Source organism: Alosa alosa, chromosome 14 (assembly GCF_017589495.1).
Source record: "Alosa alosa isolate M-15738 ecotype Scorff River chromosome 14, AALO_Geno_1.1, whole genome shotgun sequence".
Lineage (NCBI taxonomy): Eukaryota > Metazoa > Chordata > Actinopteri > Clupeiformes > Clupeidae > Alosa > Alosa alosa.
Genome location: NC_063202.1, coordinates 15111767 through 15126145, shown reverse-complemented (window position 1 = coordinate 15126145; position 14379 = coordinate 15111767). Strand labels below are relative to the sequence as shown.

General features: G+C 46.6%; 1 protein-coding gene across 1 annotated transcript in view; it reads left to right on the top strand.

Annotated features, from left to right (window-relative positions):
• smad3a (SMAD family member 3a) overlaps positions 1 to 12344 on the top strand; it is a 24627-nt gene extending 12283 nt beyond the window's left edge. The window contains 9 exon segments of the mRNA XM_048263704.1: positions 449 to 499; positions 2032 to 2127; positions 2324 to 2392; positions 2593 to 2661; positions 2957 to 3023; positions 3801 to 3885; positions 3887 to 3941; positions 4373 to 4517; positions 9000 to 12344. Coding sequence (XP_048119661.1) covers positions 449 to 499; positions 2032 to 2127; positions 2324 to 2392; positions 2593 to 2661; positions 2957 to 3023; positions 3801 to 3885; positions 3887 to 3941; positions 4373 to 4517; positions 9000 to 9123 — 761 coding nt within the window. The 3' untranslated portion in view covers positions 9124 to 12344.
• The last annotated feature ends 2035 nt before the right edge of the window (positions 12345 to 14379 follow it).

Here is a 14379-nt window from a genome sequence, read left to right as displayed (position 1 = left end):
TAGCATGTCTCTTAAGGGGTTTGGAGGGAGGTTTATGTACATACACAGCTAGTACCAGCTGGCTATTGTTACATAAGCACACCTGTGGCTCCAGGACTCCTACCTGGATGCTTTATGCTCTAAGGTACTCTGGGGTGCGTTTCCCAAAACCATAGTTGCTAACTAAGTTAGCAACTTTGTTTGTTGCAATGCAATTTCCTATTGCCAAACAACTAAGTTGCTAACAGCATAGGAACATGTCCTAGGACGCAGTAGAACATAGACAAACAAACAACAAACAAACAAACAAACAGCATAGGAACATGTCCTAGGACGCAGTAGAACACAGACAAACAACAAACAAACAAACAACATAGGAACATAGGACGCAGTAGAACACAAAGTAACTATTGAGAATAATGAAAAGCCAAACTTGAGTAACGTTGAATTGTGTTTTGTTTTGTTGCAGGCTCACCGAACCTTTCACCAAGTCCAGTGTCTCCAACGCACAGTAACTTAGGTGAGCTGCTGCTGAGTCTCTGTGTGTGTGTGTGTGTGTGTGTGTGTTCTTCAAATGGACATGTGAGAAATGGTTGGATTGAGTAGTGTATTGTTTGCTTTCGTATTGAGCCTCTCGAAGGCAGGAACGTCTGTCCATATGCGTCTGTTTGAGTGTGTGTGTGTGTGTGTGTGTGTGTGTGTGTGTGTGTGTGTGTGTGTGTCTGTGCTTTCACACATGTGTAAGAGAATGTATTTTGGCAAGCGGATGAGGTCTATGTTCCTCCTCTTTTGGAAGCCGTGTGGATAGCACAGAGGAAGCATTCAGTCAATGAACCTTTTGTCTTTCGTCCATCCACCCACACACACACATACACACACACCCACACACATACAAACACACACACACACACACACACACACATCTGATCTCATTGTGGCACCGAGATAAAGGCCTCCTACACTTACACTAATAATAATATCCTGTTGATTAGCGTCGGCCTCCAAAAAATCACTGGGGTGTCTAGAGGGCCTCCAAGCCGCTGCTGAAACAACAAACAGGCGACTTCCCAAGGAGGAGGAGAGGCTTCAAAGATGGCCATTGAGTGCTGAATCAGTCAGGCCATTTTTAAAGGCAATTACAGGAACTGCACTGCTGTTTATGGAAGCTGGGCTGGAAGCCTGTAATTTGCCCTCACTGCTCGCTGCCGCTGCTTGGTGCTGTTGGGGTCCAAGAGATGGCAGCGTTTCCAGTGGTGCCTGGTTTCTGTTTCTGGGAATCGACGTTAAACATTGACATCATTGTGTCATTTCCCTTCTCTTATCCTCCCTCTTTTCTCTCTCTCTCTCTCTCTCTCTCTCTCTCTCTCACTCTCTCTCTCTCTCTCTCACTCTGTCTCACTTTCACTGTTATTTTTCCCTCTCTGCTGTTTTTGTCTTGATCGCTGCCTGTGTCTCCCCTGGGTTGGGCGTCTCAGACCTGCAGCCAGTGACGTACTATGAGACCTTCCACGCCTCTGACCCTGACCCTGTGTGGTTGGTGTGTGTGTGTGTGTGGTTGGTGTGTGTGTGTGTGTGTGTGTGTGTGTGTGTGTGTACCTGTGGTACTGTGAGTCTGCCTAAAGCTGAAACAACACGTGGGCGTGACCTTCCACGAGACCTAACCTGACTGTGTATGTGTGTGTGTGTGTTTGTGTGTGTGTGTGTGTAGACCTGCAGCCGGTGACGTACTGCGAGACCTTTCGCGCCTCTGACCCTGTGTGTTTGGTGTGTGTGTGTGTGTCTGTGTCTGTGTGTACAGTGGTATCAGTGGTACCAACGTGGGCGAGACCTTCCACGAATCCTAACCTGACTGTGTGTGTGTGTGTGTGTGTGTGTGTGTGTGTGTGTGTGTGTGTGTGTGTGTGTGTGTGTAGACCTGCAGCCAATGACATACTGCGAGCCGGCCTTCTGGTGCTCCATCTCCTACTACGAGCTGAACCAGCGTGTGGGCGAGACCTTCCACGAATCCTAACCTGACTGTGTGTGTGTGTGTGTGTGTGTGTGTGTGTGTAGACCTGCAGCCAGTGACATACTGCGAGTCGGCCTTCTGGTGCTCCATCTCCTACTACGAGCTGAACCAGCGTGTGGGCGAGACCTTCCACGAGACCTAACCTGACTGTGTGTGTGTGTGTGTGTGTGTGTGTGTGTGTGTGTGTGTGTGTGTGTGTGTAGACCTGCAGCCAGTGACATACTGCGAGCCGGCCTTCTGGTGCTCCATCTCCTACTACGAGCTGAACCAGCGTGTGGGCGAGACCTTCCACGAGACCTAACCTGACTGTGTGTGTGTGTGTGTGTGTGTGTGTAGACCTGCAGCCAGTGACATACTGCGAGCCGGCCTTCTGGTGCTCCATCTCCTACTACGAGCTGAACCAGCGTGTGGGCGAGACCTTCCACGAGACCTAACCTGACTGTGTGTGTGTGTGTGTGTGTGTGTGTGTGTGTGTGTGTGTGTGAGCCTGCAGCCAGTGACATACTGCGAGCGGCCTTCTGGTGCTCCATCTCCTACTACGAGCTGAACCAGCGTGTGGGCGAGACCTTCCACGAGACCTAACCTGACTGTGTGTGTGTGTGTAGACCTGCAGCCAATGACATACTGCGAGCCGGCCTTCTGGTGCTCCATCTCCTACTACGAGCTGAACCAGCGTGTGGGCGAGACCTTCCACGAGACCTAACCTGACTGTGTGTGTGTGTGTGAGCCTGCAGCCAGTGACATACTGCAGTCGGCCTTCTGGTGCTCCATCTCCTACTACAGGCTGAACCAGCGTGTGGGCGAGACCTTCCACGAGACCTAACCTGACTGTGTGTGTGTGTGTGTGAGCCTGCAGCCAGTGACATACTGCGAGCCGGCCTTCTGGTGCTCCATCTCCTACTACGAGCTGAACCAGCGTGTGGGCGAGACCTTCCACGAATCCTAACCTGACTGTGTGTGTGTGTGTAGACCTGCAGCCAGTGACATACTGCGAGCCGGCCTTCTGGTGCTCCATCTCCTACTACGAGCTGAACCAGCGTGTGGGCGAGACCTTCCACGAATCCTAACCTGACTGTGTGTGTGTGTGTGCGTGTGGGCGCGTTGCTCAGTGGTCACTCCACTTTCTGTCACAGTTGTATATGTAGTGTGCTCTCTCTCTCTCTCCAATTCAATTCAATTCAAATATGCTTTGTTAGTGCGACAAATCATATGATGCATTGCCAAAAGCGTTCACAGGAATAATAATAATTACAAAAAAGTAAACAAACAAACATATACAAACATTACAAACATTACAAACATTTACACTTCATCAATACACTGTGTGTGTGTGTGTGTGTGTGTGTGTGTGTGTGTGTGTGTGTGTGTGTGTGTGTGTGTGTGCGTGTGTGTGGGTGTGGGTGTGGGTGTCTGTGTGTGTGTGTGTGTGTGTGTGTGTGTGTGTGTGTGTGTGTGTGTGTGTGTGTGTGGGCGTTGCTCAGTGGTCACTCCACTTTCTGTCACAGTTGTATATGTAGTGTGCTCTCTCTCTCTCTCTCTCTCTCTCTCTCTCTCTCTCTCTCCTCTCCCACTCACACCATATGCACACACTTTTTCTTTTTATTGTCTGCTTGTTGGTACAAATTACATTATATAACATTTAGCAGACACTTCTTGACCAACAAATCTGTTGTAACTTTGTAAGTCCAGTATTCCAGTTGTGGTAAGAGTAGCGTCTCCCGAGTATACCGTTGTAAACAAACAAACAAAAAAAAAAACATAATCATTCACTGCCTGGACCTCTCTCTTTTTTGTGTTTGTGTCTTCTACTAAGGTCGGGGTGTGCGTTTTATACTACATCGATTGGGGAGGTGTTTACCGATGCCTCGCTGACAAGCGCCATCTTTATCCAAACCCCAGAGCTGCAACCAGCGCTACGGCTGGCATCCTGCCACCGTCTGCAAGATCCCCCCAGGTGAGCTGGCTCTTGGTCTGACTTAGAGACCCCAGGTCGGGGAGAATTCATACCAAGCGTTTAGTTGATACAGAAATACTCTCTAAATTTAGCCTTCTGTGTGCACAGGAGATTTGTTTGTTGTTGTGGTTTATTATGTAGTGCCTGCAGTTGTTTGTTTGTGTTGGGTTTGTGGTTCACTGTTGCGGCTGATGGATATCCGAGCTTGTTAGATTACCAGGAAGAAGGCTTGGTCCAGCAAGCCCAGACCTTCAGCTGATAAGACTCAGACAGGCGCCACTTGTCTCATGCCAACCACCGACTATACAGATACTCAATAAACAATGTTAACAAAGTGCACTTTTGGGAAACACTCATTCAGAGTCATCTCACTTTGTGTGTGTGTGTGTGTGTGTGTGTGTGTGTGTGTGTGTGTGTGTGGGTGCTTGTAGGTTGCAACCTGAAGATCTTCAACAACCAGGAGTTTGCGGCCCTCCTGGCCCAGTCGGTGAATCAGGGCTTTGAGGCCGTCTACCAGCTGACCCGGATGTGCACCATCCGCATGAGCTTCGTCAAGGGCTGGGGTGCAGAGTACAGGTGAGGACACACACACACACACACACACGGATTCACACCTGCTTCTTGTATCCAGGACCGCTTATGTCTACCCAAAGTTCCCGCTTCTCCCTGTTGGGAGTCTGTAAGTGTGTCACACCACTGAGCGGGTCGCACACATGCCCTGCCCTGCTCTCAGGGTCATCAGACTTTCCACCCCCCCACACACACACACACCCCAAGCCAGCAGCCCTCCCCTTTCCCGCTCAGGGCTGTGAGTAATCTCATTGTTTGCTCAGGCAGGAACTGGCCAGCCCCTAATCAGAGCCAGTTGTGGCTTTCAACCAGGGAGCTGGAGCTGGGCTGGAGTGGAGTGGGGGCCCTGAAATGGGAGGCTGGGGTGAGGTGGTGGGGGGGTAGTGGAGCTGGGTTGGGGAAAGTGGCCCCGAGTCGGGTCTCAGACGGCCCCACCACATGTGGAGACACTTAAGTGCCAGCTCTGGTTTCAGCAGACGCCCACTTGCACTATTCCTTTTTTCCCCCTCCCTCACTCACTTTCTCTCCCTCACTCTCTCTCTCTCTCTTTATCTGTCTCTCTCTGTCTTTTCTCATTTTCACTACCACTCTTCGAATCGCTCTGCTCTCATTTCCTCAGTTGCTTTCCATCTTCTCCTCTCCCTCCTTCCTGCTCTCCCTATCTACTTTCCCAGTGTCTGTTTCTTCTCTCTCTCTCTCTCTCTCTCCCCCTCTCTCTCACATATTCTTATTCTGTTTTTCTCTTCCGTCTGTGGTATATAGCACACCCCACCCCACCTCACCTTCCCTACTGCTGGTTCCCCTATCAGATCTTTATGAGATATTGTGGTTTGGGGAGGCCTCCATCCTGTCACGACTGCATAGATATTCTGCTCTCTCTACACCTTCAGCTGAAGGGAGGAACGGACCTAAACTTATACGACTCTAACAGCTCCAGCCAGGTCATGCTTCATTTGCCATCTGCCCAGCAGCAAGCCTCACTGAGTGGAATCAATCTTCCACATGCTGGGCCTACTGCGGTTGGACGCATGATGACTTTTGACTCTTGTGGGGAGAGACTCATTTCCCTGCTGGTCGTATTTTGTGCCTTTTTGTGGTCACCGTCCACTTTGTCAGTCAGACCGCCCATCTGCTCATTTAGGGTCTCACTCACTTATTCCCAAATACTTTGTCTTTTCCTTCTCTCTGTCCCTCCCTCCTTCTCTGTCCTCTCTCTCATTCTCTCTGTCCTCTCTCTCCTTCTCTCTGTCCTCTCTCTCATTCTCTCTGTCCTCTCTCTCATCCTCTCTGTCCTCTCCCTCCTTCTCTGTCCTCTCTCTCATTCTCTCTGTCCTCTCTCTCCTTCTCTCTGTCCTCTCTCTCATTCTCTCTGTCCTCTCTCTCATTCTCTCTGTCCTCTCTCTCATCCTCTCTGTCCCTCCCTCCATCTCTGTCCTCTCTCTCCTTCTCTCTGTCCTCTCTCTCATTCTCTCTGTCCTCTCTCATTCTCTCTGTCCTCTCTCTCCTTCTCTCTGTCCCTCCCTCCATCTCTGTCCTCTCTCTCATTCTCTCTCTCATCCTCTCTGTCCCTCCCTCCATCTCTGTATTCTCTCTCTCATTCTCTCTGTCCCTCTTTCCATCTCTGTCCTCTCTCTCATACTCTCTGTCCCTCTCTCCTTCTCTCTGTCCTTCTCTCCATCTCTGTCCTCTCTCTCATTCTCTCTGTCCCTCCCTCCATCTCTGTCCTCTCTCTCATTCTCTCTGTCCTCTCTCTCCTTCTCTCTGTCCTTCTCTCCATCTCTGTCCTCTCTCTCATTCTCTCTCTCCATCTCTGTCCTTCTCTCTCCTTCTCTCTGTCCTTCTCTCCATCTCTGTCCTCTCTCACCTTCTCTCTCTCCATCTCTGTCTTCTCTTTCTTTCCTTCTCTCTCTCTGTCCTTCTCTCCTTCTCTGTCCCTCTGTCATACTCTGTCTCTCTTCCACTCTCCATTTTTTACATTCTATCCTCATTCTTTTCTGTCTCTCTCTCCCTCTCCTCTCTCTCTCTCTCTCTCTTTCTCTCTCTCTCTCTCTCTCTCTCTCTCTCTCTCTCTCTCTCTCTCTCTCCCTCCCCCGTCCTCCTCCTGTGTGACTGTAGCTGTCTATGTGTCCGTGCATGGAGATGTAATCAGCGGGGAGGGACGGGCTTGGGGAGCTGGATTTACTGCCGGCCTGTTGGCCGCTGGATGAGGGAGGCAGCCTCATGGCAGCTGTTCAAGTGGGTTTTACTTAGCTCAGAGGAAGAGGCAGCCGTTAAGACCGGTCACTCCAGGACAATTGTGGCCCGCTGCTCTAGGGGGAGGGCCTTTTGAGTGTAACGTTCAAGGGTCTGTAAGGAGCACTGGCCCGACGTGTGGCTCTGGACGAGAGAAGGAGATGAGAGGAGGGACAGAGGAGAGAGATGAGAGGAGAGGAGAGTGATGAGAGGAAAGACAGAGGAGAGGAGAAAGAGAGAGAGAGGAGTGGAGACAGAAGAGAAAGGAGGGGTGAGATGAAAGAGAGGAAAAAGGGAAGAAGAGTGGAGAGAGAAAAGAGAATAGGAGAGGAAAGTGCTCCCTGAGACGTGACTCGGCTGGAGAGTGGGGGCGGCTGTGGAGTGTTGCGTAAGGAGGAAGGAATGCAGGAGCCTCTGTTTGGCACCAGCCTCGGTCCCTGTGAGGGACGTGCGTGTGTGCGTGGTTGCATGTGTGTGTGTGTGTGTGTGTGTGTGTGTGTGTGTGTGTGTGTGTGTGTGTGTGTGTGTGAGAGAGAGAGAGAGAGAAGAGAGAGATAGAGAGAGAGAGGGGTCAGGTCCAGGCAGTTCTGTGTCCCCTGCAGCCCAGTGCCCCCAGACTGAGAAGTCTCCTCAGTGGAGCAGAGGGAGGGTTAGGTGGCACACACACACACACAGAATGCCTGGAATTCTCTGCAGAGCACTCATACGGACTCTTAAGCATTTTTGCACATTTTTGGCAGCAGTGCAGTGGCTTTGTGTGCCCTTGACTGGTACAAGGCCAGGGATTGGTCTCAGCAGTGGGGATGAAGTCAAGTGAACCAGGACATTCTCTGTAAATGGTACTTTTTCCACTTCCATGCGTGCTCTTGAGCCTGGTTCAGGCTTGAGCTTTAGTTTAGCCTCGATCAGCTTTGATTAACCATCACTCTTGTTTCACATGTTCACATGTTTCACATCACACTCCTGATACACACTTCCTGTTACCATGCTCTTCTCTCCTCTACCTACTTCTTCTCCACTTCCCTTTCTTCCCTCCTCTACTTCCTCCACTTCCCTCCTCTACTTCCTCCACTTCCCTCCTCTACTTCCTCTTCTAAAACTAATAGTTCTGGTCCTTGATTGTGATTGGCTGAATCACGTTCGATGCCGTTGTAAAATGCAGCATAAACATACACCTTGACGACATTTCGTTCTATATTACTGCGCTGATACAAAAGTTAAAGTAGCTGCATCTCGACGTTGCTTGGCTTCAGATAGAGGAAATCTATTTCTTGGCGGAAGAGTGATTACCTATGAATAAATCGGTTTCATTTCTAGTTGCTGTGCCTTTACTTTATGAAACTTTGCTAGGTATTTATAGTAACAGTTTTAGAAAAGCAATAAGCCACTCGAGTCCATAGGTTACACTGATTCTGCAACAGCTAAGGGGGGTTCCGCTAGCGCATCGTGCCTAATAACGCCCCTTAGCTATCAGTGTAACCTACGGCCTCTCGGATTTATTGCTTAATTCTAACACTTTGACTAGTACTTAGGCACCCCTATCCTCCAGTACCAGTATTGACAGATGCAGTGGTAATTCCTATGTATAGTCTCCTCTGCATTGTAGCTTAAAGTTGTTCTATTGCTCTAATTGTAGCTTAAATGTTAATAGCTTAAATGTTGTTCTATTGCTCTAATTGTAGCTTAAATGTTAATAGCTTACAACTTATTCTATTGCTGTAGCTGTAGCTCTGTAGCTTAAATGTTAAATGCTTAAATGTTATTCTATTGCTGTAAGTTGCTTCGGATAAACGTGTCTGCCAAATAAATAAATGTAAATGTAAATGTTTCTTCCTTCTGTAAATAAATTGAGTTGTGTTAATCTATTTTCACGCAATCATATAGTCATAGTGTATTGAGACATTCTAAGGACTGGCTTTCTGAGAGCGTACCACGCAGAACTGAACCATTCCAATTCCTCCCAAATAAAATGTCTTTCCAGGCAGTAGGCTACATTCACATTCGCTATTTTACTTTAAAACACGTCAAACAGAATAGCTGAACAGACCATCTGTGCCAAGACTGTGAGTGGCAGTCGTGTGCGTCTTTTGACGGATGTTTCTTCATGTGCTCTAATGATTCTAAACTATTTAACATCAGCAGTGTCCTCAGGCTTGTAATATGAGCTGGGCTCTTCCTGTGGTATGTGCAGTATTAAGCTGATAGTGTTCTCTGACCTGTGATATGAACTGGGCGCTCTCCTGTTTTGTGTTGCAGGCGTCAGACGGTGACCAGCACCCCCTGTTGGATCGAGCTGCACCTCAACGGGCCACTGCAGTGGCTGGACAAAGTGCTCACTCAGATGGGCTCCCCGAGCATACGCTGCTCCAGTGTCTCATAAGACGACACTCACACACACACACACACACACACATACACACATATACACACAACAAGCACAGGCGCACATCATAATCTCGCACACGCACAGACACACACACACACATACACACACACACACACACACACCACAGACACTCACACGCACGCACACCACACCAAACACCAAACACTCACATATAAATACAGTCCGTTTACAAGCACTCACATAAATAACACACCCACTATCTGACGCACACACTTTAGAGTGACAGGAAACGTACAGACCAAAACTAAACTGTCAAACCAAGAAAGCGACTGGAAGAGGCTGTTGGAGAGAGCAACCTCCCACCCACTCCTCCACTCACTCCTCCACCCACTCCTCCCTGGGCCACTCTCAGGAGCACTTTGATTCTGATGTGTGTGATGTGCAACAGGGAAAGCACATCACAAATAATGCTTTTTTTGTTTGTTTGTGTTTTTTTCCTGACATTGTCCATATCATTTGATTTTTAAATACATTAATTGTTTTGGCAGGTGGTGCCAAAATGCTCATACACATGCGAACTACATGATTTGTTTATATACAAGCAATAAGGTTTTAAAAAAAGAAAGATGATTTTTTTAGCTGTGCATACCTAATTTGGAGTAGTGGTGCTAGTTAGTGAGAATTTTAAGAGCATTGAATTTTAAGTGTTGAAACAGTTTTTTGTACAGTACCAAGTTTCATACATTTATTTTTTGTATTTTTTATTGTGATTTCAATTGCCCAGTGTTGTGAATTAATTTCTTGTAAAGTCTTGAATGTCTTGTAAAGACTTTTACTCTCTACTCTCCTGAGCAGTATAGAAAAATAGATGCATCAATTTTCTAATTTTTCTTAACAATTGTGTATTCTGTGTGTGTGTGTGTGTGTGTGTGTGTGTGTGTGTGGTCACGTCTTTGTTTCTTTAACCTGTAAGGCATGCTGTTCTTCCCCATGTTTAGGTAGCTACAGTCTAGCCACACACTAGGTGAAGCATTAAGCCTCTTCTCTGCATGCAGCCTAAGTCTCCCTTTATGACTGTTGGAAGGGGTGCCTGCGTTGAGACACCTAATCAGAAGTGAAACCTCTCTGAAGTGCGGAACAGGTGTGGTGCTGTCTGTCTGGGTCTGACTCATAACTGTCACTTTTTGTCAGTTTTTTTGGGGGGGGGAGTTGTGCCAAGCTTGTGTCCACTTATATCAAACAGGACAGCGTCTGCTCTCTCTAATCTGACCACCCACTGTCCATCTGGTGTTTGCTTGCATTTGTTGTTCAGATGTTGGCCATTCTGTAGTGGTTGAGACGATTTTGACTGCCTTTGTCTTGCTTGCATTGTTTCAAGGGAGATGTTTTTTTTTTTTTGTGAAAAAAGTTCCGACATTTGCTCTCAGACTGAGAACAGTTGCCATTAGCAGTCGAGCCACTAAGTATTGTCTCTCTTCAGTCCTATGACCAGCTTCAGAGGAGGTGGATTGGCAAAGGATCTGCCTAGGATAGATGATATAGTGTATATATTTATATATTCCGTCTATATATTTATAGCATCAAAACTGCATGTGAGCACCGTTATGCTCTGAGTATGTCTTATACTGTACATATACACACACCTCTCCCTTATGCCAGTACACATGTGGGGAGGGGAGTATACTCTGTGTTTTATGAGGGGGATGAGAAGATGGTGCTTACTTCATCGATAAGTGATAGACGGAAGTGCTTGCCTTGCCTCAGTCTCCTATTTAGCACTAATACTTCCTGGTTACATTTGCAAAGTTTCCTCATTAGGCTTACAGAGAAACTCCAGATCACACAGTTTGCCACAGTTTGCTCATTGTCTGTTCTAGTAACAAGGAAATTGCGTGCACCAGAGAAAGGCAGTCTTGTGCCTCTCCATGCAAAGTGATGTACTCTCACCTGCCGTTTATGTGCAGTGAGTATTCCATGAACCAAGTTTAGCCCTTGTTCAGAGTTATGTTGTCAAAACAGCTTCCTCTCAGGACCATTGTGGGTTTTAATCTCGTCTTGATTCAAACTAGACGTGTTCTGTACATACATATACAGAAACAGTAATGCATGCTTATTTTCTGAGATTTTTTCACTTTTTGTATTCTAGATTCTATTTTGCTACCAAATATTTTTGTAGGAGTGGGAATGTTTTATAGCAACGTACTGCATTATTGATCGCTCCTTGCCCGTACAGGGGAGAACAGATAAGCCAAGAGCTGACAACTTTGGGGATAAGGAATTTCTCTATGTTTCTCTATGTTTTTTTATTCTGTATGTTTATTGTGACAGAGGGGGAGAGTTTGATTAGATGTTTCTGAAATAAAAGGGAACGCTTGACATGGTAGGCTGTGTACATATTTAAACCAAGACCAGTTTTGTGTGCAGTCAGTGGTTTCTTTTTTAAATTCTTTTGAGGAGCAGTCGCTCACTCCTCTGAGACTGTCTTTGTACTTCTTTGGAGGAAGGATGAAAAAAGCCCCTCGAACACTTCAGAGGGATCTGAGAAACCAGTGCTGTTAACTTCCCCTACTTTTTTAAAACCTTTGGTAAACACAGAGGGGTAAACCGATATTTGGGTTTGTCGAGGATGGCACACAAGGTCCACTTCACCCTCCCTGCGGTCCGCCTGGCCTGTGTGGGCCAAGGGCAGTGCCGTCTCTGAGGCTGGCACAGACACAATGGCGGGGCTCATTAGTCAGCGGTGCATGGAGACTCCCTCTTTCACACACACACAGCACTTACAGTGGTACACTTATGCTCCTTGCACTTCCGATGGCGCGCATGGTCCACCATATTTAAGTTCGAGAATAATTGGTTGAAAATGAACAAAGTTATGTCTGAGTCTCACTTGTCTTGATTCTGTAGTTTCCCCCCAAACACACATTTATATATATATATATGTGTGTATATTTAAATTTTGTTATATCTGAAGTGTCATAAACTGATGTTTTTTGTTGAATCAGTGGATTCACTTAAAAGCTATTGAAATCTTTATTACATTTTTGTAAGCGACTTTGTTAAGTCAATTATGGATTGGCTGATATTTGTTTCAGGTTTTCTATGTACTTAGTTTTGTACAAGTTGTGCTTGAAGTTTGTTAGGTGTTTGTAAAAAGATATATCATTTATCATTGCTTCCACAATTGTAGTTAAACTGATTCAATGAATTGTGTTTTGGCTCTTGTTGTTTAATAAAAAAAAATGTGTAGGCCTATCTCCAAGTCTTGTGTTCTTTTCTTGGAGCCATTCCACTACAAAATACTAAGTGTCTTAGTAGGCTACAGAAGATGAAATTTTGGAAACATGAAGTCTGTTCAGCAGCCCTCCCCTTTCACAGAGCTGCCAGGCCCCTGACGAAGGTTAACTCTCACAGGCACTGCAGCAGAAACAGGAAATTGCTGAGTTTCAGCTTTGTTCACACAACCCAGTCTTCCAAGCAGTCGTACTCTGAGCACGCTCTCTCGAAGCCAGCCGATTCCAGCTCGTGCAGATAGCTACCGACTGTCACACTTGCGATTGTGTTCAGCAATCTGCTCATCTTCCCTTTCAGTGGCTGACAGGCAGTAAAAAGCGTAATTGCTACTGTAGTCTGAAACCAGCGAGGAGTAGTCGCTCCGCTTACTGTTTGTGTTTACTCCACTGCTAGGTTGCTGGGTAACCTGAGCCGGGCGACCGGCGTGTTCACAGCCACTGTCTGCTCTGATATGAAGGCTGCCATTGTTGAAACAGCCTGCGGGGCAAGGAGGGCCTGTGAGCTGTCATTGTGTAAGGAAAGAAAGCACGTTGCCTACACGCTTACCATCTGTGTCTAGGATGTGTGTTCTGAACTCACTAACGTCTGAAATGTCTGGAAGAGATGCTTTCATGTCAAGCCACCAGATAAGTATGGTGATGACAATGGCATATTGTTCCACTTCGAGCCGCCTTGACATGAGTAGCCTAAATGTGATTTCTCTCTAGGAATGTCAAGATTGATTATCTTGTGCATGTTATCCTCAAGAGGATACAGACAGATGTCAGTTTTTGAAGGAAATATATTATTTGTGTTGCATTTAATGAATTCTCTACTTCACTAAATCTGTTGCTTGTGAAATGCAACAGTCTTGGCCAAGGGGGTTTAAAAACAATGAAATGCATGGGTTTGGCACCAGGGCTGGAAAGAAAGTGCTTAGAAAGCGCTGAATTTGTAACTTTTAGCGCCCTCCACTGGTAGAGTAAGAGAATGACCACCTAGTGATGTCATCCTTCACTGTATGTCAAACTGCTGACTCAAAAAAGCAAATAACTTCTCCCAGACAGAAGACTGACAAATGAGTCTACATATGTTGGAACAGTTGACTTTGGGGTTTCTCGAGAGAACACTAAAGAATTAATCCACGTCTGAGAAGAGACACAAGCATGAATGACTTGATTGTTTAGGAATCTGTGGATGTTTTATATAAAGTCTACCCTATTGTTTAGACCAGTCTGCCTTTCTGCAAAACATATTTAATATGTAGCAGAGGTTATCACCATTAAATGTACCTAGATACATAAATGCACCTTGGCCTTTTTAGGCTTATGAATGAAATGTCTGTACTTGCTTACAGTAATCACACCCCTCCCAAGACTATTTACAGTGTCAAACTCAGACAAAGCAGAAGAATAATGTAATCTCTTGCTTCTGTCACCAACCCACTTGAACACAAAGGCCTAGGGCAGCTGCAACAACACTCAAAGCTGGTAAATAGTAAAAAATAGTAAAATCAAAGCTGGTTTAAATCGTGTAGGTTAAACAGCGGAAAGAACTATCTGTGACTGTAAAGGAACAGCTGAGCAGTTTTATGTAGTATCAAGTGAGCAAGTTGTATGAATTTTTTCCCATTTCTGCAAGGATCCCATTGATGATGGATGGGTTTTCAATATCAAATCACAGGGTCTATGCATTCCTTGGTGAGAGAATCCCCATCTTTAGTTCGACTGCTCTGTGTTCCTCCTAGAAGGGCCATAGACTTGATGGCAAATGTTTGTCACAAGCTCTGAGGAAAGTGACAAGCGAAGTTTGGAGAACAGATGACCACTCACTGTGCGTCATCTCAACCCAAGCACACTGAGCATGAAGGTCACCCAGCTCGGTTATGGCGGCAAGAAACATTTGTTGGTAAACAAATTAATCTTCCTAAAGGTCGCCATTTGTCTCCCAGCATTCTCCTGCTCTCCGCTCCACTGTTCCTCCTGTACGGGGTGGAGTGTGGCGGGCAGCGCCGACGCG